We start from the raw sequence: 26042 nt of genomic DNA on the forward strand, positions 1-26042 counted from the left end.
TTTGTCCATATAGCTGAATTCCATGTTATTTTGAAAACAGAAATCCTAAAAAAGCCCTCTTTATCCATTTTTCTCTGTAAAATATCTACAAATGCTCAACGAGGCAATGTTCTACAATATCACAGCTGCTGCTTAGTTAGTCCATTGTAGTTTATATTTTCACATCACAGGTATCAGGGTTAAAATGAAGAGTATCTTTTAGTAAATACACATTACACATCCATCGTGTAACTCTGCTTTTAATTTGTAATTTGCACAGAGCTAGTTATCTGCATTTGGACAGACAATCTTGAAATCTTATGTTAATGCTAATACACTTTGAACAGCAGTCCTATAACATCATAGCAACACGAAAGTAAACAAAAAATAGAAAATTCCAATTATAAACACTGTTCAGGATTCTAACTAGGAAAAAAATGTATTGGCATAGATAGAAATCCAGATTTCAAATTCTGAAACTTGTTTACAAATATCCAAGCTCCTCTTCCAACAGCGTCAGCCCACATCAACCCTAACTGATAATGTTAGCAATTAATGTGAACAGTGTGAGGCAGCATCTTCTGGATAAGAGGAATAAAGCCGAGTAGTGATTCAACGGTGATACACTACAAAACCACACACAGCACATTTCTTATCCCTGTGAGGCAAACAAGACAACAAACAAATAATTAGATTTCAATAAGTCCACATTTCATGGACACCAGCTACTCTAACATCCTGATTAATGTCTTTTCTTTGGTTTTGAGAGAAAGGTACATGAAAACTATAACAAGGCCCCTCAGCCCATCACATTCATGCAAACCTTCCTGCCCATCTAGAACATGGTCTAAATCCTTCTAGCTCTTGTTTCTATCTCTGCCTCAGGATGAGGTGGAGTCAGATACAATCACTATACATTTAAAGAGACATTTAGATAGTGAGTTCAAGATATTAACCATTCACTACAGAGATGAATAAGAACCCCCTCAAATACCTTTTAAATCTCCTTCATCTCACCTTAAACCTATACCTTTTTGTTTTGATACCCCTACTATGGGAAAAGATTGACATGTGCACCTTTTATAAATGATACCTGTGTCAGGTCCCCTTCAGTCTCCTATGCCCCAATGGAAAATAAATACAGCCTCTCCAATGTCTCCCCATAACTAAAATTCATTAATCCAGGTAACACATTGATGAATTTCCTGTAATTTTTTTTTCCACTAAATTCTCATTATGGTCCTTCAGAAAATTATACAGTGTATTGTTTATAACAGAACAAGACAAACTAATAACCAGTAATTTGCTATTTCAAAACATGACTGGTGAACCTTCTTCCAGCTATATTCTGCAAGAATAGTTTCTCCTACCTGGCTGGATGAATGCCTTCACTTTAAGCATTTATTTATATAAGAACTAAGCTTCAATTAGGAACCAAACTGAAAATAAACAGCACTTTCCAATGAAAATACTTTCGGATGATCACATTTAAAAGGTGAAAATGAAAAACCAAAATAGTAGTGTTTTTTTAAAATGAGCTGAATGCTCCTTTAATGCAGGTGTTCTTAACCTGAGGTCCACGGACCCATTGGTTAACGGTAGGGGTCCATGGCATTAAAAAAGGTTGAAAATCCCTGCTTTAATGCAACCATGTGGGAGAGGAGGAGGTGGTATAGAGAAAAAACAGAAATTAAATTAAAAATGAGATGATTGAAAATGAGGTGGTCAAGCCCAATACACACAGACAGAATCTGTTAAACACACATGGTATGTGCAAATGATTAGCATAATTACAATACTCTTCCAAAATTCCTTATTGGTAATTCTTCATGTCACATAAAATCTGAAATATGTCCTTCCGCAGGGAGGATGGCAACTGCAAAGACACACCGAATCCACCAATATTTGTCTCCCAGCAATCGAACCCAAAGTCTTTCAAAGCCCGTTTAGAAGCTTCTACCACAGAAGGACTTGTATCTGAAAGACATAGTTAACAGAACACATTTGGAGTTGAACCACAGTAGAATCTAAAGTACATTTTCTCATGACAGGATTTTTGCAGGGGAAGTTTTCAAGTACCTTTTTATAATCAAAACATATCAAACAAATATGCAAGTAAGAGCTGGGGGTTGAGTGGGCTAATAAAGTCCATGTATTTCTGTATACCAAATAGGTGGTGAGATAATGTGGTCTGCAAGTTCATTATGTGCCGTGTCACATGATGCAATCATCTTTCCCTAACCATGGTTGTTCTTGGTAAAGTTTTCTACAGAAGTGGTTTACCACTGCTTTCTCCTGGACAGTGTCTTTATAAGATGGATAACCCAGCCCTTATCAATACTCTTCAGAGATTGTCTGGCATCACCCCATCCTCTCCTCCCCTAATCACCTAGCCAGCTACCCAAGGTACAATACTGCAAAGGTAATTAGAGAAAAATCTGACCACATCAGGACTCTGATGGTGCAGCCTTTCCAGACTATTTGATATTATTCCCATTAGAACACCAATACTCCTGTAACAGTTTTGTTTTTTTTAAAAGATGTTACACAGTAATGTAAAAGTTTTTAAGTTAATCACATGAGTTTAAGCAAAGCATGGAAAATGGGCTCAAAAGATTTTAAAAGAAACTTAAGAAATGGGGCCCCCAATGAGAATAGAAGGCATGTGGACAATGGGGCCCAAATTATTTGACAAGGAGTACAAGAGACAACCAGATAAGCCAAATATACAAATTCAAAATTAACTTTAGAGAAGAAAAATCTGTATCTGAAATATTCAATACATTATTAGTTCTCAATGGTAGATGAGTTTACACAGTCAAATGTCAAAGCATCAGGATTTCAGAAAAATCTGATTATTGGAGTTTTAATGTAATTACAGAAAGGGACAGAGAGAAGTCATACACAGAAAATACTGGAAAATTCAAATCAGGTAAGACATTTTGGGATGAGACTCTGATCTCAGATTCAGAAAGTATAGAATTCACTACATAGAGGAGGAAAGGCCTCCATCAACACTGCACAAATCCAATAGCCTCCTCTGTATTATCATAAAAAAGCATGCATAGTTAAGAACAGAACAAATAAATGTTGTACTAGGTTTAGAAAAAGTACACTCTCTAAAGATCACACATCAAAATAGTCACTGTACCTGGTCTAAGCAGTGTTAAGCCACATCCACCACCTCCTGCTCCAGTCAATTTGCTGTGCAGCCCATATGCTGCTGTTGCCTGACATAATTTGTCCAATGAGGAATGACCCACTCCAATGACATTCAGGTGATGCTGGTTAATGTCAATAAGTTCCTGAAATCATGGAGCAGTCACAGTTGTAATTGACAATTTGAGATGTTTTTTCTGGTCATCTTGCATGCAATCTTAAGTTTGCACAAGCCTGTAATCCACTAATGGCTCAATACTGCCAACGGCTCTATATTTATTTATATATTTAGTGACAGAGCATGGAACAGACCCTTCCGGCCCAATGAGTGGCACTGTCCAGCAACCACCTATTTAACCTTAGCCCAATCACGGGACAATTTACAATCACCAATGCACTCATTGTTGTTTAAAACAAATTTTGAGCACTTGATTGCATTTCTCAAAATGTATGACATAATCTTGCAACATACACTGCATTTTCCACACTTTGTCACTACTTTCTTACTTTTATTCTCACTTTATATCAATTGCACATCTAAGTCCTGTACAACAAATAAAATATTTATTATTTCATTAATATCTTGATATTTATTTAATTTATTTATTGAGACACAGCATTGAATATGGCCTGCCGGTTCTTCGGGGCACACTGCCTAGCAATCCTAGCTTATTTATGTGACAATGACCAACTGGTACATCTTTGGATTGTGGGAGGAAACTGGAACACCTGGAGGAAACCCACACAGTGGAACAGGTAGAACGTACAAGCCCCTTACAGACAGTGCTGGGAATTAAGCCCAGGTCGTCGGTGCTGCAAAGTGATGTGCTACTGTGTCTGCAGTAACCAGAGTTCCAGGGTATTAGCAGGATTCTTCGTTCAACAGACAACTTCACATATCTGTTATTTTCATCACAGGACCATGTTCGCAGAGCTCACTTTCAAAGCCTGAGTGTACAGTAATTAGTTTGGAGATAATCAATCATCCTTAGCAGTGCATGTACAGGTGCTGTCATCAAACTCATTAACAAAATCTGGGCACCCAAGCATGAGATAGAAATTATTTCCACCTGAACAGGTACAAGCTAAAAAAAACACCTAAGTTGTGGTTTCTTCCTCAAAAATCTAGCAGCCATCAACTACATCATTATAATGTGCCCAGATTTTTCCTAATGGATTAATTTCTAATGGAAGCTTACCTCCAGGGTTGTATAGTGTTCATTTGTATCACTGCCAGATGCAATAGCAGCCAGAATACGCTCACACTCGCAGGAAATAGCATCTATTGAGTCCAGCACGGGTTTTATTATGCTTGGTAGCTAAGACAAGAAAATAACTTTATTCACTATTGTCCTTTATGTAATTATGACAAGGGGTGATAGAGAAGACAGCCAAGCCATAAATTTTCCTGATTTTTTCCCCCACTGGTGTTCTCCTTCAACATGGAATCACATACAAAATACAGCACAGAAACAGGCCTTTTGGCCCATCTAGTCTATGCCGTGCCATTTAAACTGCCTAGTCTCATTGACCTGCACCTTTGCATTGGACCTCCTTCCAATGTTTTTTGCTTTTGTTTTGGGATTTCCAGCTTCTGCTCCTTTTTGATTCAGTAGTTACAAGGATGCAGCTCAGAGCTGTGAAGAAATCCAGCACAGGAACAGGACCATGCTGATCAAGATGCCCATTTAAGCCAGTTCCACTTGCCTGTGTTTGGCCCGTATCCCTCTAAACCAGGGGTTCCCAACCCTTTTTTATGTCATGGACCAATACCATTAAGCAAGGGATCTGTGAACTCGTTTGGGACCCCCTGCTCTAAACTCCTGTACATGTACTTGTCCAAGTGACTTCCAGGTGTTTTCACTGAACTTTCCTCCACTCTCTGTGTGAAGTTACCACTTGGATCCCTTTCAAATCTTTCTTCTCTCACCTTAAATCTGTGCCCCTTAGTTCTTTTTTTCATTCCTATTCCAGGGAAAAAAGACATGCAGGGTGCATTCACCCGATCTATCAATGCATATCGTGATTTTATACATCATCCCTCAGTCTCCTTTACCCCAGTGAATAGACTCTTAGCTTGCCCAACCTCTCCCTATAACTCCATCCCTACAGTACTGGCAATGTTTAGGTGATACCAAACATAGGTTTTCATTAGGGACAGCACCACATGTCCTTAACGTAAAACTGGAGGAAGAAAAATCACTTCACCCGTCATGAAATGTGTTGATTCGCAATGGTTTAAATAGTAGATATAGTTGTGACACTTGCTTGTATCACTGGACCGGACTTCCAAGATCAAGAAAGTGGAACTGCCCCAATGCAATGAACTTTAAAAGCTCAACAGCACAGGTTTCCTGTCATCATCATGATACAAAGAACCACCACCACATAGTAGATTATAAAGGGAAATAGAAGAATATGGAGAGAGAAGTTTGTCAGATCAAAATCCAAATCCTTTGTTTCTGCTGTCAGCAGGCATTAAAAGAAACAGCAATAACAAACCTTATTAAGTTTGTCCTTCACTCCAGTTACTAATACTTTAGTACTTCTTGAGACCTTTGTATTAGTAAGCAGTATCCGCAGAGTGGGGACTCTGAAAGAAAGCAAGACAGTTCAAACCTTAATATCATGGCAAAAAAAAAATAACAAGAACCACTGCAAAGATCTGAAAGGAATTTTACCATTTTATTTTCAACTCCTCCTCACTGCTGCTTTTGAGGTACACTTACATCAGTCCCATTTGCAGACCTGACATCTTTGAATGTTGGAAGCAGGGTTAGGACATGTGGCTTTGTGAACCTTCCCAGCCTTTCAAAAAGATAGTGTTTGAGGCCATGTCTTAGTTCACATTCACACCAAATTGTTATACACTCCAATCCCATTATTTATCCATCTAAACTTCCAATGTGCTCATAAACGGAAAATCCATTGCCCTCTGTGGACAAAATATGAAGGTTTGCAACCATCTGGTTGAGAAAAATTGTTTTCATCTCCATCCTAAATGGAGAATACTTGGGGCACTTGGGGGAGTTTCCAATCTTTTTTATGCCATGGACCCCTACAATTAACTGAGTGGTCGTCTATGAAGCACAGGTTGGGAACCCCTACGTTAGACAATAGCCTCAAATTCTGAATGTCTTGTAGAGAAAAAGTCACTCAACACTTAATGAAAAGTTGTAATGTTGAAATGTTGGAAAGCCTGAAATAGAAATAGAAAATATAAGAACTATAACAAATCATCAGGATCTATAGAAAAAAGTCAGTGTTGTCTTGGGTGTCAATAAATTCACATCTCATTCTTCTAAACTCTTATGAATCCAGGTCAATCTCACTTGCTCTCTTTTCAAAGGACAATGCCTACATTGCACAAACTAAACTACTGAATCAATGCTACAATGAATCCATGGCAAATATACAACTGCAAAACTGCACACAGAACTCCTACAAAAATCTTATGAAGCTTGTACAATCTCAAAATAACTTTGTAACTTTAACACTCTAATCATGAAATGCAGACCACAGTAGCTGCTGAAAATCAGAAATTAAGGAAAATGCTGGAAGCAGTCATATCAGGCTCACTGTGGAGTGAGAAGAAAGAGTGGTCCAGGTGAATGAATGATCTTATGGCAGAACTAACCAAGTTGGCTGGCTATCTGAAATTCTTGGATTGAAGATATAGTCCACAGCACAGCAATATAGCTAGCCAGAAGATATGGGTCCGTTCCCCGAGCCAGACAAATCAGTGCGCAAGTGAAATGAAGAATTCTAGCGTAAGTTTTGTGTACTTAAAACACATCCTCGGCAAAACTGTTACCCAATCAGTGTTTGTTTTTTTTTTGGTATAAAGGAGACTAGGTCATGAGCACCAAACATAATATACTAAATTGTAAGAATGCAAGTGAATTACACTTCATCTGGAAGAACTGCTTAGGTCTCTGGACAGTGGGAAGGGAAGATGCAACGAGAAGTATTGCATCTCCAGTAATTCCTGTGCAAAATGGTCAAGTATTGCATCTCCAGTGGTTACGTACACAAAAAAAGGCCAGTCATTTCAGTTCTCTATACCATCCCTGCAAAGTTTGGAAAAAGTACATAACATTTAACAAACTTTAAGACTGCAGTCAGTATTGGCAAAAAAAATGCCAAGAGGCTCACTTCGCTCAGTCTTAAAGTAGAGGCTGGAAATTCAAGATAAAAAATCACCAATTTGGGATGGAGGCCAGGAGAAAACTATATAACAGGTGGGTAAGTCTTTGAAACACTCTACCTCAGAGGAGTGTGGATTCTCAGCTGATGACTATATTAAAAGTCAACAATGGTACATTTTTAGAAACTTATGGGGATGTGGAGATTACTTAGAAAAGTAGAGGCCCAGGGTCAGTTAAGACCTTTCAGAATGATGTATAGGCAATTGTGGCCTGCTCTTTTATCTATTATTATGCTTATTATTTTTACATAAATTAATAAAATGTATCTATTTTTTAATATGCCCTTTTAACTTCATGCCTACACCCAACTGTTTTAAATTTCCTTGTGGTGGCCAGGAAAACACCGAAAATTTGTAAAAAGAGAGAAAGGAAACAACACTTGTCAAAATGCTACAGTTTTTAAGCAAAATAAAATGAATGTAAAATACACAGGATAAAGAGGATTATGTTATTGGAGCTACAATATGAAACTAGAACATCAAATATAATTAAATCATGCTAGGAACAGAAAACAAAATCAATAATTTTAAGTAAATCAATACATTACTGAATTAAATTGCCAAATAAACCCTTCATTATCATTCAAGATATTAATTTAATAATTTGTCAATGATAAATTACCATATTATTTTCATTGTAGTATACTTTCAAACAGAATAGCATTCTTAAAATTAATACTATATTCTGTTGAGAACAATTTTTTTTAAGTTATTAATAATGAATATAAAAAATAGGTACCTGGATAAAGGGATAATTTTACCTGCATGATATCTCAACACTCCTCCTAAATTACAAAAAAAACACAAATTCTTAAGATTGGAAACAGTATAGTATCATGAAAAAGTACATTTAGTAACTTAGATTCTGAGACCATTGATGAACTTTTAAGTATATTAAATCTGTGGGGTAAACTTTTAATTAAATGTCGATTAAACAGCACATAATTTCAGTGAATAAGCTAGTTTGATCCCAGGTTTGTGCCCAGCAACCAATTTTACCTGACAACTGTGTTTCTGACTATCAGTTGACTACTGACTGCGTGTTACAAAAGGTAAATTTGCTGAGATTTTTGATCACTACCTAGCAATCCTACTAAAATGCACCTTTTTGGATTGGTGTGATAATTCCCACAGAGCGTACTCACCTATAAAGATTGATGAATGAAGAAAAGGCATTGTAGGATGATTTTGACATTACAACTTAGCAAAAAAAAAAATCACTTCTTTTGAAAAGATACACAATCTCATAAGTAAAATCCACTTTATCAGCAATTTAGTTTGAACATGAATGCTGAACTCAAAGGAAGTAAAAATGCAACTGGTGGTAATAGTGAAATTCTGCATCACTTGAAGTGAGCAGCTTCAAGCTCCTGGGTGTCAAGATCTCTGAGGATCTAACCTGGTCCCAACACACTGATGTAGTCATAAAGAAGGCAAGACAGCGGCTATACTTTATTAGGAGTTTGAAGAGAGTTGGTATGTCAACAAATACACTCAAAAACTTCTATAGTTGTACCATGGAGAGCATTCTGACAGGCTGCATCACTGTCTGGTATGGGGGGGCTACTGCACAGGACCAAAAGAAGCTGCAGAAGGTTGTAAATCTAGTCAGCTCCATCTTGGGCACTAGCCTACAAAGTACCCAGGACATCTTTAGGAAGCGGTGTCTCAGAAGGCAGCGTCCATTATTAAAGACCTCCAGCACCCAGGGCATGCCTGTTTCTCACTATTACCATCAGGTAGGAGATACAGAAGCCTGAAGGCACAGACTCAGCAATTCAGGAACAGCTTCTTCCCCTCTGCCATCCGATTCCTGAATGGACTTTGAAGCTTTGGACACTACCTCACTTTTTTTAATATACAGTATTTCTGTTCTTTTTGCACATTTTTAAATAATCTATTCAATATACATAATTGATTTACTTGTTTATTTATTATTATGCTTTATTTAATTTATTTTTTTCTCTCTCTGCTAGATTACGTATTGCATTGAATTGCTGCTGCTAAATTAACAAATTTCACGTCACATGCCGGTGATAATAAACCTGATTCTGACCATTAGACTGATGGTGTATATTGGTTTAATTGATGAATACCCTTGTAGCATTAGAATTTTGCAAAATTTCAGGCTCCCACATTATGTGAACTTTCTATCCTTTTGCTACAATGCTGTCACAAACCGCATCATTACACTAGGACATCACTGAAAATAAAACCTCATTGCTCTAATCTTAGTCATAGGATACTACTCAAAGAACCATTCCCATATGGGATGCAGCATTTCATGGCACCTACCACCATCAGAAACAATGAAAATTGGGCAATATATGCTGGTCTTGCCAGGGACACCCACATTATGAATAAATAAAATAATACTTTATTTGTTTACATGACAAGAACACTGGCAGAAACACCATGTCTAATTGCTCTTCAACTGTTGAGTCAGTAAAGAATCACAATGTTTTACTGAAAAGAATGTTAGATTTCCTTCCTGAAGGAATTCAGGAACCAGGCGAGTTTTTAATGACAGTTCTGTAATTTCACCATTACTGTTACTGGAATTAACTTTTTTTATTAAGATAATTATGTTAATTATTTAGTTCCTGTTTAGCTGACCAATATATGAATGAACCAACTGATGAATTAGAAGAGCGAACTGTATATATTACAAGTGAATAATAATATTTTCCTAAGCTAATATTTTAATGAGTGGCTAGGTAATATAGAATTGAAAATCGACTTGTATCAATGACTATGGAAAAGAGTACAGTTGATGTTTCAGGCCGAGACCTTTCAGCGGGACCTGAAACGTCTTAGCCTGAAAAGTTAACTGTAGTCTTTTCCATAGATGCTACCTGGCATTTCCTCCAGCATTTTGTGTGTTGGTTGGATTTCCAGCATCTACAGATTTTCTCTTGTTTGTATCAATGACTATTGTCAGATGCTAGTTAATTTCAAGCAAGTAGGAAGAAACTCTCCAAATCACTGGTACCACTTTCATCTAATAAAGAGCATGTCAACTGTAAGAAAGACTGTTAATCAATTTTTTAAACTACAAACACTGCTTGTTACAAGGATTTAGTTTAAGGTCATATGCCACTTCACCTGTTGCAAGTAATCTCAATTACAACATATCTGGACTATTGCAAATAGTGTTTGTATAACCTTTCTTTCCTTTTCTCTTGGATTATAGTGCACGTTCTTCTTTCCTTGCTCCCTCCTAATATTGTTTAACTCAAAAGCGTGTTCACTACATCTTGGTCTGATAAGGACTTCAGAGCAAAAATTCCTTCACCATCCAATGTTATCGTCCAACTATCATTATAAGATGCAGCTCTTTCCTACTTTGGTGAAACATGCATACTCCCTTATTCTGATCATTCAAATTCTTGAAAAATAATCATTTTCTTGGTACGTTGTTTGGTTTTCTGCCTGTAGCTCCAGGTCTTTCCACATCCTGCCCTTTCCATATTCAAATTGCTGGATCCCCTTCACTACCTTCATGACAAATTACAAGGTTTTTCTAATGTATTCTTTGACTACCCAGCTCCAGTTACAAACTACTAGCAAGGAGTTCCAGATCTTCAGGGAAGTAATTAAATAATATGCAAATGATAAATCCAAGTGCTGCTGTGAGCATCCTATCTAGTGTCACAATTTAATGAAACTGTTTCACAGGAACACAATCAGAACGGAATCATTACAGTTCTATTGTTAGTCAATCCCAAAAGGAAAGGTTATGCAGCTTGTTATACTTTCTTAAATACCAATGAAATTTACGGTACAGACGATCTGACCCAAGAGATCCAGCCTATGATTGGACTGCCTGAACCTTCTCCCAATTAATTTAATTTAATCCTATTAGTATAACTTTCTATTTCTTTCTCCTTTGTGCAGCAATATCTCTTTATATGAAATAGTTGAGCCAAATAGCATCTCTTCATATTGCAGTAAATCCCATGTTCAATAAATGACAGCAAAGAATTAGACAGAAACAGCATTGTACAGGTGGAGAATAAGGTAGTATTTTATACTTGAAGGAGAGGGTGACATAAGTGCATTCAATGAATGAAGAGACCATTGATTACAGAAACTGCTGAGCTTAATGAAACAAATCGGACACACACACACACACACACACACACACACACACACAACAAAATATTAGAGTACTGGGGGGCAATTAACCCTTATATCTTTGTGGACACTGATATAGAGATATTGTCAGAAGTTCCTTCAATATAATTGCCCTAAAAGTGATCAGCAGCAGGTAGTTAATTTACTTAATGATATTAACTTTTTAATGGAGGATTGCAAATCCTCAGTTCCCCTCCAGTTAGTATTGCTATAGAGGAAGATGGTCATCTGTGTAAATTCTTTCTGGCTGTTGACCAGGTTACTCAGAACATACATGCAGATTTCCTTCCCACCCTGTACACATGTTCCAATACTGCAAGTCAGAATGGACCTGAATAAGACATAGGATTAAATCTATACTCTGCATTCTATATGCAAGACTTCTGACACATGGTGCTGTCCCTAACAGTTTCATTATTTAATCAGGTCTCAACTGCAATTGTGAAAAGTTTCTCACTAAACAAAGCTTGATTTCTTAGTGGTTCTTTTTGATGAAGAGTGCATCATAATAGGGATAAAGGGTTTATGGGTTTCATGTTGATTCAAAATTGCTGACCAAGCATTGACAGAAGAAAAAAAGAGAACAGAGATAGCAGAGATTTAAATTACTGCATTTCATGTACTTTCTTCATGTGCAGGTGAATCCAGCATACATTAAACAGCAGCTTTTCATTTTATGTAATTATACAGGCACTCTTTCCCTCTGCTGGCCTGCAGTTCACCCTTGGGCAAGGTGTAGCTCTTGCTTAGCCCCCCCCCCCCCACCCCCGATCAGGGTTACGTGAAGCCATGGAAGCAGGTGGTGGATGGTCATATGAGCAGATGGTACATATCACCAGTCCTGGTTATATGACCACTGACGCCAGGCAGACAATTTCTGAAGAGTGTTATGGGGTCACCCCTCTTGTGAAGACATAGCCCAGGAGAAGGCAATGATAAACCACTTTTGTAGAAAAATTTACCAAGATTAACCACGGTCGAAGGACCATGATCACCCATGTCAAATGACACAGCACATAGCTACGATGATGATTAGATAGACCCTTACCAACTTAGAGGCATTTAGAAAGACAAAATTCATATCCTTTACCTCATTAAGTACCACATTTAGTGAAAAAATTGCTAAGTTCTAATTAGTGCAAAACGTTCAAACTTGAAGATAGAAATAAAAGTTACCCCATGTTCCTACGGCATTATCCACACCAGATGGGTTCCCATGCATCAGCTTCTCTCCCTGAAAAGCCCATTTGTTGATCAGTTCCAGTTCATCATCATTCCATCTGATTGTGTGTAAAAGATTGAGAAAGGATATATATGTCAATAAAAATAATTTCTCATAAAAATACACTACAGATATGATTTTATTAGGCCAGTTGTAATCAGCATTTTCTACTTCCCATCCCATGTATTAATTCTAGGTGAAACAATAAGATTACATTTTCAGCATTAGAAGAACAATTGAACAGATTCTAAATTATACCTACTGCCATACTACCAAAAGAACACACAAAATACCGGAGGAAACCAGCAGGTCAGGCAGTGCCTATGGAAATGAATAAACAGTTCATATTTCGGGCTGAGACCTTCTTCAGGACTGGAAAGTCAGTGAGAAAAGAGCAAAATAAAAAGGCAGGGGGAGGGAGGGAGAGATAGTTAGAAGGTGAAAGACGAAGCCAGGTGGGCGGCAAAGATAAAGGGCTGGAGAGGAGTGAATCTGCTAAGAGAGGAGAGTGAACCATAGGAGAAAGGGAAGGACGAGGGGACCCAGGAGGAGGTGATAGGCAGGTGAGAAGAGGTAAGAGACCTGTGTGGATAATAGAAGAGGAGAGGGGGAGGGATTTTTTTAAACCGGAAGGAGAAATTGATACACATGCCACCATGTTGGAGGCTACCCAGACGGAATACAAGGTGTTGTTCCTCCACGCTGAGGGTGGCCTCATCGTGGCACAAGAGGCCGTGGACCGAAATGTTGGACATACTTCCAAGGGCTTTCTTAAAATTCCTAGCAATACACATGAAATGCTGGAGGAACTCAGCAGGCTAGGTAGCATCTATGGAAAAGAGTACAGTTAATGTTTCAGGCTGAGACCCTTCATCAATCCTGTTTCTATCCCTTCCATTAAGTGTAAAATGTTCTTTTCCATCACAAAACTATTAATATAAATGTTTAGAATCAAGATATTCACGTGGTTATTACTTATTTCTCGTGGGGAAAAAAGGAATGAGTTTAATAATTTTGAATAATATTTTCAAAACAGAGTTTCAAAATGAGTACCTGGCAATGTCTTTCTCTTGCAGTTCTGGACAAGTTATGGCCCCACTGGCAGTCAGAAGAGCAGCTGCAAGACACACACAATATGCAGCACTGGATCCCAGGCCAGCTCCTATTGGAAGCTCAGACCAAACTACAATGTCTACACTTGGCAACTGACTGGAATTAGAAACATATAATATTAGTGCAATAATATAGTAAGCACTTTAATATTGACGCACAGTAGTGTAGCAGGTAGTGTAACGCTTTACAGTGCCAGCAATCTGGATTCTGTTACCATCACTGTCTGTAAGGAGTTTGTACATTCTCCCCGTAACTGCGTGGGTTTCCCCCCCATAGTCCAAAGACATATGGGTTAGGGTTAGTAGGTTGTGTGCGTGTTATTTGCACTGGAACTGTGACAATACTCATGGGCTGTTCCGAGCACATCCTTGGACTGTGTTGGTTGTTGGCAAAAATGACACATTTCACTGTATGTTTTGATGTACCTGTGACAGAATAAGCTAACTTTTTTTAGAAGCATGAACAGGATATATGACTCCCTTTTGCCTACTCTGCCATTCATTGGCCATGGCTGATCTTCTATCTAGGCCAGGGGCTCCCAATCTTTTTTTATGCCATGGACAGATACTATTCAGCAAGGAGTCCTTGGACCCCAGGGTGGGAACCCCTAATCCAAGTACTGTATTAGTTTATGGCAGCCCTGATTCCCTTATGACTAACAATACGTTCAGAATAAATATAACAGCTAAGTCTCCACAGCCCAGCAGGGTAGAGGATGCCAAAAGCTCACCACACTGAAGAAATTTCTTCTCATCTCAGTTTTAAGTTGCCTACCCCGATCCTGAAACCATGTAACCTACTCCCTGATTCCTCAGTAAAAGGAAACAACTTCCCTGCAGGTAACCCGGCAAGCTCCTTAAAACAAACACCAGAAATTCTACAGATGCTGGAAATCCAAAGCTGGAGGAACTCAGAAGGCCAGGCAGCATCTATGGAAAAGAGTAAACAGTCGAGGTAAACAGGACTGATGAAGGGTCTCAGGCCAAAATGTTGACTGTTTGCTCTTTTCCATAGATGCTACCTGAGTTCCTCCAGCATTTAACAGGTGAAGCTCTTTAATAATCATGTATGTCTGATGAGATTTCCTCTCAGTACCACTCTGGTCATTCTCTCCTAATTAGGCAAACCCATCTCACCCGGAACTAGTCTGTCGAATCTTCCTTGTACTCAATCTGTGGTATGAATATCCTTTCTGAAGAAAGGAGATCAGAAGCACACAGGATCGTCCAGGCTTGGTCCAATATATTTTCAGTGAAACATCTTTCATAATAAAGCTTAAGGTACAATTTATCCTGTTCCTCACTGCAGCACCTGTGTGTTGGTCTTCAGTGGCTTGTGTAGATACACAATTAAGTCTCTTTGAACAGCAACACTGTTCGATCACTCACTACTGAATAAACATTTCACTCTCTGTATGTACAGTAAGGTGACTAATTTCACATTATATTACATCTACATACACCCAGCTTGTTCAAAACCCCTGAACTCTTTTTAGACCTTCTTCCATACTCATAAATCACATCGTTTAGAGTTATTTGCACATTTGGAAATATGAGATTAGGTCCTTTTAGTTACATTAGAATCAGAATCAAGTTTAGTATCACTGGTATAGGTCATGAAATTTGTTGTTATGCAGCAGTACATTGCAAAACATAAAACTGTAACTTACAGTAAGCAGTATATGTTAAACTTACAGTATATGTTAAAAAAGTTAAATTAAATTAGTACAAAATGAGGGGAAAAAAGTAGTGAGGCAGTGTTCATGGGTTCAATATCCATTCAGAAGTCTGATGGCAGAGGGGAAGAAGCTGTTTCTGAATTGTTGAGTGTGTCTTCAGATTCCTGTATCTCCTCCCTGATGGTAGCAATGAGAAGTGGGCAAATCCTAGGTGATGGGGTCCTTAGCAATGGGACACTGCCTTGTTGAGGCACTGCCTTTTGAAGATGACCTGAATGCTGGGGAGGCTAAGGCCCATGATGTAGCTGACTGAGTTCACAACTTTCTGCAGCTTATTTCGATCCTGTGCAGTGCCCCCATACCAGATGATGATGCATTATTTGTTGTGATTGTAAAATCAAGTATCCAAGTACAGTGTTCTGTAGCGCTGCATTACTCACAGCCTGCCAAGCTGAGAATAAACTGCATATTTCCACTCCTTGCTTTCTGTCCAATAACTAGTTCTCAATCCTTGTGCAGAAGCCTTGTTAATCACTTTTCTGTGTAAAACCTTAATGACTGCATTCCGAAAATCCAGATACACTGGTTCCCCCCCACCACCCCACACACCATTTATTCTACTAGTCATCCTCAAAGAATTGCAGGAAATTAGTCAATCATAACTTTCACTTGACCGATCAATACTGGCTCTGCTCAATCTTGTGTTCATCAAGTTGTTCTGTTACTACATCCAGCTTTCAAGAAGACAGGTGCAAAATAACTTTTCATTAGCCATGGATGAATTCCCTTTTCTGCTGGTTTGAATGCTAGAAGAGTATATACTTTTGCACTATTCCTTTAAAAACTAGGATTGTCTGTCAACTATTCTGCCTTTCAATATATTCTCCTCTTAAACCATTGTTTAATGCCTTCTCACGCTTTCATTTATTTAAATGTAAGAGCCCTCTTTAATATTGAACTACATCACTGTCAAATTCAGTATGAAATTCTCTCCTATTATGACCACTCTTTTCCAAAGCTCTCTTAACCACAAGATTATCAAATAACCCTTTCTAATAATAATAAAGAAATCCAAAATTGGCCTTTCCCTAGTTGGTTCTGCAACATATCATTCTAGTAAATCATCCTGCCTACATTTAATGAATCTGTTTTCCACCTCATTGCAGTAAATTGATTTAACCAGTTCAAACGTAGAATGGATGTTACCACCGTTACACACACTTTCAATTTATTGATGTATGCCATGTTTGTGGATTAGACTCTGTAGCTCACATTATGTGTTTCTGGCTGCTCTTTTTTTTTGCTATTTTGGGTGTTTTTGATCGGGGTGGCCTGTAGATAACGAACATAGCTGAACTGAATATGCCGAGACTCTTTCGATTTTGTGATTTTTGCTTTTTTTGCTGCCGTTTGTGCAATTTGTTTTTTTTCTCCACGCTTGGGGAGGGGGTGATGTTTTTCACTGAACGGGTTCGATAGTTTTCTTTGGTTTCTTTGATTCATGGCTGTCTGTGGGGAAGACGAAACTCAAGGCTGTATACTGAATACAAACTTTGATAATAAACGTACTTTGAATCTTTGACTAATATTGCAACTAATAGTCTAATAAATAGTTCTTATCAATACTTCTTCACTTTTGTCAATTTTTACCTTGATCCAAACTGATTCCAGTTCTACATTATGAATTATAATATCCAAATCGTATCATCACACCATTATTCTAATCTCTCCCCTCATTAATAATGCCATAACACCCTTTCTTTCTTTTTCCTTGTCCTTTCTAAACATTATTGGAATACTTAGCTCAATGCTTCAGTCACCCTGTAGCCACATTTCATGATGGCAATGAGAACATACCCTTGGACTGCTACTCATTCCTTTACTTCACTTACCTTTTTGCAAATAACCAGGTACAACATTTTCATTTTAGCTTTTTAACATTTTATAATATATTTTATTGGTTACTATCTTGGAGGATACTGTTCATCATTTCTTCCTCCTCCTGCCTGTTATGCTGCTGGCGTTCAGAACGGCAATGAAAGTCCTCCATTTATAACCATATAACAATTACAGCACGGAAATAGGCCATCTCGGCCCTCCTAGTCTGTGCCGAACTCTTACTCTCACTTAGTCCCACCGACCTGCACTCAGCCCATAATCCTCCATTCCTTTCCTGTCCATATAGCTGCCCAATTTAACTTTAAACGACAACATAGAACCTGCCTCAACCACTTCTGCTAGAAGCTCGTTCTACACAGCTACCACCCTCTGAGTAAAGTTCCCCCTCATGTTACCCCTAAACTTTTGCCCTTTAACTCTCAACTCATGTCCTCTTGTTTGAATCTCCCCCACTCTCAATGGAAAAAGCCTATCCACGTCAATTCTATCAATCCTCCTCATAATTTTAAATACCTCTATCAAGTCCCCTCCCAACCTTCTATGCTCCAAAGAATGAAGGCCCAACTTGTTCAACCTTTCTCTGTAACTTAGGTGATGAAACCCAGGTAACATTCAAATAAACCTTTTCTGTACTCTCTCTATTTTGTTGATATCTTTCCTATAATTCGGTGACCAAAACTGTACACAATACTCCAAATTTGGCCTCACCAATGCCTTGTACAATTTCAACATTACATCCCAACTCCTATACTCAATGCTTTGATTTATAAAGGCCAGCATACCAAAAGCTTTCTTCACCATCCTATCCACATGAGATTCCACCTTCAGGGGACTATGCACCATTATTCCTAGATCCCTCTGTTCTACTGCATTCTTCAATGCCCTACCATTTACCATGTATGTCCTATTTTGATTAGTCCTACCAAAATGTAGCACCTCACATTTATCAGCATTAAACTCCATCTGCCATCTTTCAGCCCACTCTTCTAACTGGCCTAAATCTTTCTGCAAGCTTTGAAAACCTACTTCATTATCCACAACTCCACCTATCTTAGTATCATCTGCATACTTACTCATCCAATTTACCACCCCTTCATCCAGATCATTAATGTATATGACACATAACACTGGACCCAGTACAGATCCCTGAGGCACACCACTAGTCACCGGCCTCCAATCTGACAAACAGTTATCCTCCACCACTCCCTAGCGTCTCCCATCCAGCCACTGCTGAATCCATTTCACTACTTCAATATTAATACCTAACGATTGAACCTTACTAACCAACCTTCCGTGTGGGACCTTGTCAAAGGCCTTGCTGAAGTCCATATAGTCAACATCCACCACTTTACCCTCATCAACATTTCTAGTAACCTCTTCAAAAAATTCAGTAAGATTTGTCAAACATGACCTTCTATGCACAAATCCATGTTGACTGTTCCTAATCAGACCCTGTCTATCCAGATAATTATATATAACATCTCTAAGAATACTTTCCATCAATTTACCCACCACTGACGTCAAACTCACAGGCCGATAATTGCTAGGTTCACTCTTAGAACCCCTTTTAAACAATGGAACAACATGAGCAATACGCCAATCTTCCAGCACCATCCCCGTTTCTAATGACATTTGAAATATTTCTGTCAGAGCCCCTGCTATTTCCACACTAACTTCCCTCAAGGTCCTAGGGAATATCCTGTCAGGACTCAGAGACTTATCCACTGTTATATTCCTTAAAAGCTCCAGTACTTCCTCTTCTTTAATCATCAAAGTTTCCATAACTTCCTTACCTGTTTCCCTTATCTTACCCAATTCAAAATCCTTCTCCTTAGTGAATACCGAAGAAATTGTTCAGAACTTCCCCCATCTCTTTTGGCTCCGCACATAGCCGTCCACTCTGATTCTCTAAGGGACCAATAGTATCTCTCACTATCCTTTTGCTATTAATATAATGGTAGAAACCCTTGGGATTTATTTTCACCTTACTTGCCAAAGCAACCTCATATCTTCTTTTAGCTTTTCTAATTTCTTTCTTAAGATTCTTTTTACATTCTTTATATTCCTCGAGCACCTCATTTACTCTATGCTACCTATATTTATTGTAGATATCTCTCTTTTCTCAAACCAAGTTTCCAATATCCCTTGAAAACCATGGCTCTCTCAAACTTTTAACCTTTCCTTTCAACCTAACAGGAACATAAAGATTCTGTACTCTCAAAATTTCACCTTTAAATGACCTCCATTTCTCAATTACATTCTTCCCATAAAACAAATTGTCCCAATCCACTCCTTCTAAATCCTTTCGCATCTCCTCGAAGTTAGTCTTTTTATCCATTTCTGGTGGAGGTTGTGTCAGTAGCTCATCATTTCTTTCTAGTTTTATAAATGGCTCTGATGCTTCCTAATTTGAGTGTGTGTGTGTGTGTGTGTGTGGGGGGGGGGGGGGGGAGGGGTCAGCAGAGATACATCTATACCAAAGAAGGTGTAAAGTGCTCTTTCCCTCCACTAGCCTGCAGGTCACCCTAAGGAAGGTGTAGGCCCTGCTTAATACCCCCCCCAATGAAGCCATTGGAGCAGGTGGTGGATGGTCGTATGAGCAGCTGGTGCATATCACAACTCCTGGATATGTGACCACTGATGCCACTGACAGACAGTCTCTGAAGAGTATTGATAAAGGCTGGAGTCAACTGTCTTGTAAAGACATTGCTCAGAAGGCAATGGCAAACCACTTCTGTAGAAGAATTTGCCAAGAACAATCATGGTCATGGAAAACCCATGATCTCCAATATCATATGACATGGCACATAATGAACAAACAAACTTCCTAGATCTAAACTAAGAAGAAAATAAATCTGTTCCTATTCATCTGATGGTTACACCTTTTCCTGCTACAATGTCTACATAATTTCTGCTTGCAATATTTAACTGACCTTCGGAAGCTGTTGTTCATTTATCCCCGTCGTTATTCAATTATGCCAACTTATTTTTGTGAGACATTTTATTCTAGTTAGAATATTTTATGTCATTTTTATCTCTGTTATGTTGCAATTATTTTTTAAAGAAAAGAGTTAGATTATATTTATGTTCACCAAGACTTCAGCTACAACAGGGGTTCCCAATCTGGAGTCGTGGATCCCTTGCTTAATGGTACTGGTCCATGGCATAAAAATGGCTGGGGGCCCTGTACCACAATGCATGCATTTACTACTGAGAAACTGCATTGCTGCCACCTAACAGTTGATGGATTGACCATTAATATGTTCCCTTCCCGACAGCAATCAAAATTGGTAACAATTATAAGTGTTCCTGCCAGGTTGCAGTATTTTATTATGACAGAAAGTAATCAATACCTTTTGCTGCTGGAGATAGCACCATATAAATAAAGGAAACAGAGGACACTGAGGCTCATCATGTCTGTATAGCCTTCTGGAATTTCTGCTTTCCGTTTCAGTTGCTCCACTAGCTCCTGGCTCGCAGCCTTTGGATTCCGGGCATCAGCTACAAAGAAAAATGATTTACACATTTAATAGCTCATGGGAAAAAATCTGAATGGAAACATGAGCGCCAGAATTAATGGACATTGTGCTGCTCCTAATCCTTAGCTTATGAAAAGCGCATAAATTGTCAAGCAAAAATAATACTAACAGAAATTTGAGAAACTACAATTCAGTAAGTTTTATATATTGTATATTCTTTACTTAAAGAAGTTACAAAGTATTTACAGAGAGAACCTGGTTTACTAAAGGAAGAGGCATATCAAAAACATTCATTTCAGTTACCTAAATACCAAGTTTTGCACAGGTGACTAGTCTTATATTGGCAGGATGTAGGGCATCAGTTAATACAAAGCGAAACACACATGTTGATGTTTTGGGCTGAGACCCTTCTTCATGATGAGGGTCTTGGCTCAAAAGTCGGCTGTTTATCCATTTCCATAGACGCTGCCTGATCTGCTGAGTTCCTCCAGTATTTTGTGTATGTGTTACTCTGGATATCCAGTATCTGCAAAAATTCTCATGTTTATCAGTTAATACAAGTGTATGATTATTAACTGGGTGGTGAGGTGGAGGTTATGAATTGGATATGTCTCCCCAAAGGAGTGTAAGATGCTCCTTTCCTCCACTAGCCTGCAGGTCACCCTTAGGCAAGGTGTAGCACCTGTTTAGCCCCCCCATCCCTGATCAGGGTCTTGTGAAGCCATGGGAGCAAGGGGTGGATGGTCTACATCAAGAGCTCTGTGTTTTAAAGTTTTAGGACAGATGAGGCAGTTTTTGTTCTTTCAAAGGGTGAATATCATTGCAAGTCTCCTCTTCAGGGGACAATGGAAGCAGATCCCTTAAATATTTTTAAGGAGAGGGTAAATGATACTTTGCACAGGAGCTGCTAAGTTATCACACCTAGACAGAAATGCTGAAGTCACTATTAGATCAGCAACGACTTTATTAAATGATGAAGCAGGTTTCAAGGACACAGTGACCCACTCCCCATCAATTTATTTGCAAACAGTTTCTAAACCCAATTAACAAAATTGCATGAATAAAATAGTCTTTTCTGTTCCACTAGAGAAAAACCAGTAAATATGCAGTCTATTCCACCCATGCCAGGCACAAGTGGTGCATCTAAACTAGAACTTAATCAGCTAAGGAGCAGAAAGTACTTCAAAACTCTCCACTATACGTCTGACCATAATATTCCATTCCATCAGGGCACTGAAGCAGAGAATATAATTAGCTTGAAAGAAGATTACGCTGTCATCATCGTTCCAACTAATTAACAGTGCACATCATACATCAATGAACAGTACCCATATCACTGAACCACCTTTAGCAACAAATCTTCGATACATGAGCATTTGATATCATTTGAGGCATCATTTTATCAACTATTTCTAATAAGTTTCCGCAATCATTCAGAACTGATATCTGACAATATGAATTAACTGGACTTTTATTCTAGGCCAGACATTTTCATTATCAGTTCTTTTTTCATCAGGATAGTGGTTGCGTTGCCAACTTGGACCCTTGCTTAACAGTATTGCTCCTTGGCATAAGAAAGGTTGGGAACCTCTATATAGACCCACCTTACAGCAGTGTTAAGCTGTATCCTTTTGAACTGATATTTATCTCTCCCTTCAAAGTAATCATTATGAGTGATACAAGGTCTTTTATTCTTTAATATTTTCTTCGCTTGGTGACTTCTTACCATCAATTGCTTTCAGCAGGAACTGAAGGTTCGTGGTTTTCCAACTAAGATGGGTGCCAATATTTGGCAAATATAATTGTACTTGCTGATCAGCACGTGGTTGCATCCGGAGGTATGTTTTTAAGTTTAGGCTGACTGCAAGAGCCACCTATAAATACAAAATGAAATGGTGTGAACATCTAGGAATTCCAAAGTACAAGTATCCTTCACTTGATGCTCAAGAATGTTAGTGAGAGCCAATATGTTGTATTAATTATATCAAGAAAGTACTCAGTTTTTAAACTTCTGGCAATATCATTTACAATGTGAAGGAGGCAAGAAATAGAAAATAATAAAATTCTACTCATTCAGATGAATAAAGTAGGGAAAAGTTTACTGTAGGATATTTTATTACACAACCATATAATCACCTAATAAAATTATTAGGTATCACCAAAATAAAGTTAACTTCTCAGATTAAGATGCAGATAATACTGTTTCTTAATCGGAAAACATTTTCAACAGAAGCCAAACCAGAAAAGTGAAGTTAATAGGGTTACAATAACTAGTTACACAGATACTCAAACACGAGGAATTCTACAGATGCTGGAAATTCAAGCAAAACACATCAAAGTTGCTGGTGAACACAGCAGGCCAGGCAGCATCTCTTGGAAGAGTACAGTCGACGTTTCGGGCCGAGACCCTTCGTCAGGACTAACTTACTAGCTCTTCTTTCAGTTAGTCCTGAAGGGTCTCGGCCCGAAACGTCGACTGTACCTCTTCCTAGAGATGCTGCCTGACCTGCTGCGTTCACCAGCAACTTTGATGTGTGTTACACAGATACTCATTTATTTTAATGATGCCTTTCACTATCACAGGATGCTCCAAAACTCCTTACAGTCAAATGAAATATACTTTAAAATCTAATTATATGGATTGCTTATTAGCAAGTTTTAAATAAGAATTTACCTTTCCATGGACCACAGCATGCTCTCCATGTAAAATAACCTTGCCAGGAGCAGATATAATGAGTGTCTTGTTTGTCATTGTTGAGGTTTATCCTAAAACAAATAATTGTTAACTGTATTAACATAGGACATAGAAAAGTACAGCACAGTACAGGCCCTTCGGCCCACATTGTTGTGCCCACCCTCAAACCCTGCCTCCCATATAAGCCCCCACCTTAAATTCCTCCATATACCTGTCTAGTATTCTCTTAATTTTCACTATAGTGTATCTGCCTCCACCATTGACTCAGGCAGTGCATTCCACGCACCAACCACTCTCTGAGTAAAAAACCTTCCTCTAATATCCTCCTTGAACTTCCTACCCCTTACCTTAAAGCCATGTCCTCTTGTATTGAGCAGTGGTGCCCTGGGGAAGAGGCACTGGCTATCCACTCTATCTATTCCTCTTAATATCTTGTATACCTCTATCATGTCTCCTCTCATCCTCCTTCTCTCCAAAGAGTAAAGCCCTAGCTCCCTTAATCTCTGATCATCATGCATACTCTCTAAACCAGGCAGCATCCTGGTAAATCTCCTCTGTACCCTTTCCAGTGCTTCCACGCCCTTCCTATAGTGATTAATAAAAAGTCCTTGAATTACTCGTTGATTAAAAAAGGTTAAACATGAAGCACTTGATGGAGTTTAATTATTGTAGAATATGGGGCAGCTAATCTGCATGTCACACAAAAATATAACCATAATGAGGTTCTGTTTTAGTGATATTGTTTGAAGACACTAGGATTAACCCTTTACAACTATACATCCTCAAAATAAGTTTTACATCCATTGGAGAGCAGTTTAATATCTCACTCAGATGGCACTATTTAATATCAATAGTCTTAATATCACACACATCACTCAGTCTGCAGCGGAATATAGAACACAGAACAGGACAGCACAGGAACAGGCCCTTCACCCCACAACGTTGTGCCAAACCAGCTAAAAAGCAAATCAAAACACCCAAACACTACTCCCTCCAACCTACACAATGTCTATATCCCTCCATCCTTCTCACTGTCTCTTAGAAGCCCAGATCTTCTGTGCTCAAAAACTTACAGCAATCTCACAACTTTCTTAGGGGGCGAAAACTTCACCATCAAGTCATAGGGCTACATATTAAAAGCATCAACAGTCAAAATGTTGGCAATAAAAATCCTACAGAAGCCTTCAGTGAGGCTACACACTATTCCAATCCAATGTTTCTACAGCAGAAAATGTGCAGATTAAACTATGAAGAAAATATTAATAAAGCTCACAATCTTGCTCTGAACATTTCCTGAATCAAGTCAAACTCTCTGCTAATGGGACTCCCACAGTGAAGATGGGTGGGGCACAACAAAGATAATTTTATAAGCTCTAAAAAAGCCGTTGATCCTTCACGTTTTTATCAACATTAGAATGGACAGAGACACAAGAGTTCTGAACTTGCTTGTCATGTGAAGAAACACTGCAGGTAAGACAGCTTCTATGAAGGGAAATGCAGTATATGGTTAAGATTTCCATAAGATATCGGTGCAGAACTAGTCTGTTTGAGCCGTCGGGCCGAGACTCGGATGAGGACCTGACGAAGAAGCATCAGACTGTGCTGCAGAAGTCGTGCGCGTGGTTTTGAAATGTAGTGACTGCATTGCTGTTTTTACACCACTGACAGAAAGCCTGATGTCCCCGGCTCCATTTCAAAGCGTGCCAACTTTTGTTCCACATTAATCCACGGAAACAGGATTCACATCTAGACCATTAACTGCTGGGTAGCGTTCTCCAGAGTCCGCTTAACCCCCAGTACCAGAGATCCCGGGGAAAGGTCGCAGGGGGAGTGCAGAATGGGACCTGACCCTTCGGTCCATCGGCCCCGTGCTGGTCTAGATGTCCTAACCGTGCCGTTCCCACGCCCTCCCTCGCCCAATCCTACTAGCTTTGCTGATACGATGACAGAAGGCTCCTGGGGCCTCACGTGTGGCTCAGCTACTAAACCCAACGGAACCGTTTCTACTGCGGTAAAGACGGGTGACAGGTGCTTCGGGCCGATGGGGCTCGTCAGCCCGGGTTGGCAGCTCATCCGATCTCAAACCTCCGCTGCACCCACTCACGGGGAAGGCTCTGGGAGTAAAACCCCGGCGCTGGAGTCCTACGTTGAGTTCAACACCGACTGACAACTCCGGTCACGTCGGTGTCGGTCTCCGCCGTTCCTGTTCCGTGTTCCTGTGGCATCATCCGTGGTTCGAGCCCGATCACCCGGCACAGCGTGTTTGCCACACGGATAAAAGGGTGAAGCGAACACTGCTTACTTGCATCCAGCCACAGACCGACCGGCGATCGTCCCGCACCGCGACTCCCGCCGCTCCGCCTCCCTCCACTCACGAGCCCCGTGCGGGGCGGGACTCAATCTACACAGCCAATGAACCAAGAGCTTCTCTTCCACACTACCAATAGAACGATAGATTCCCGTGTCAATCAAAT

The 26042-nt window shown here is 39.2% G+C and overlaps 1 protein-coding gene across 4 annotated transcripts; it reads right to left on the bottom strand.

Moving 5' to 3' along the window:
* Window positions 1-223: 223 nt before the first annotated feature.
* On the bottom strand, window positions 224-25955 carry mvk (mevalonate kinase). 4 transcript variants are annotated; one of them, XM_072247695.1, is made up of 12 exons: window positions 25871-25955; window positions 23548-23639; window positions 22600-22747; window positions 20748-20895; window positions 13758-13913; window positions 12659-12762; window positions 8085-8130; window positions 5641-5731; window positions 4338-4457; window positions 3131-3284; window positions 1774-1956; window positions 224-637 (listed from the first exon to the last, which is right to left on the bottom strand). In XM_072247695.1, exons 2-11 carry the CDS (start codon window positions 23623-23625, stop codon window positions 1793-1795), a joined length of 1209 nt encoding a protein of 402 aa, XP_072103796.1. In that variant the 5' UTR covers window positions 23626-23639; window positions 25871-25955; the 3' UTR covers window positions 224-637; window positions 1774-1792. The 4 variants fall into 4 exon arrangements, with proteins under 4 accessions (XP_072103796.1, XP_072103793.1, XP_072103794.1 ...); XM_072247692.1 differs by having other exon boundaries at window positions 224-1956; XM_072247693.1 differs by lacking the exon at window positions 25871-25955 and adding an exon at window positions 25015-25864 and having other exon boundaries at window positions 224-1956.
* Between the last annotated feature and the right edge of the window lie 87 nt (window positions 25956-26042).

The sequence above is a fragment of the Mobula birostris genome, chromosome 31 (genome assembly GCF_030028105.1).
Source record: "Mobula birostris isolate sMobBir1 chromosome 31, sMobBir1.hap1, whole genome shotgun sequence".
Taxonomy (NCBI): domain Eukaryota; kingdom Metazoa; phylum Chordata; class Chondrichthyes; order Myliobatiformes; family Myliobatidae; genus Mobula; species Mobula birostris.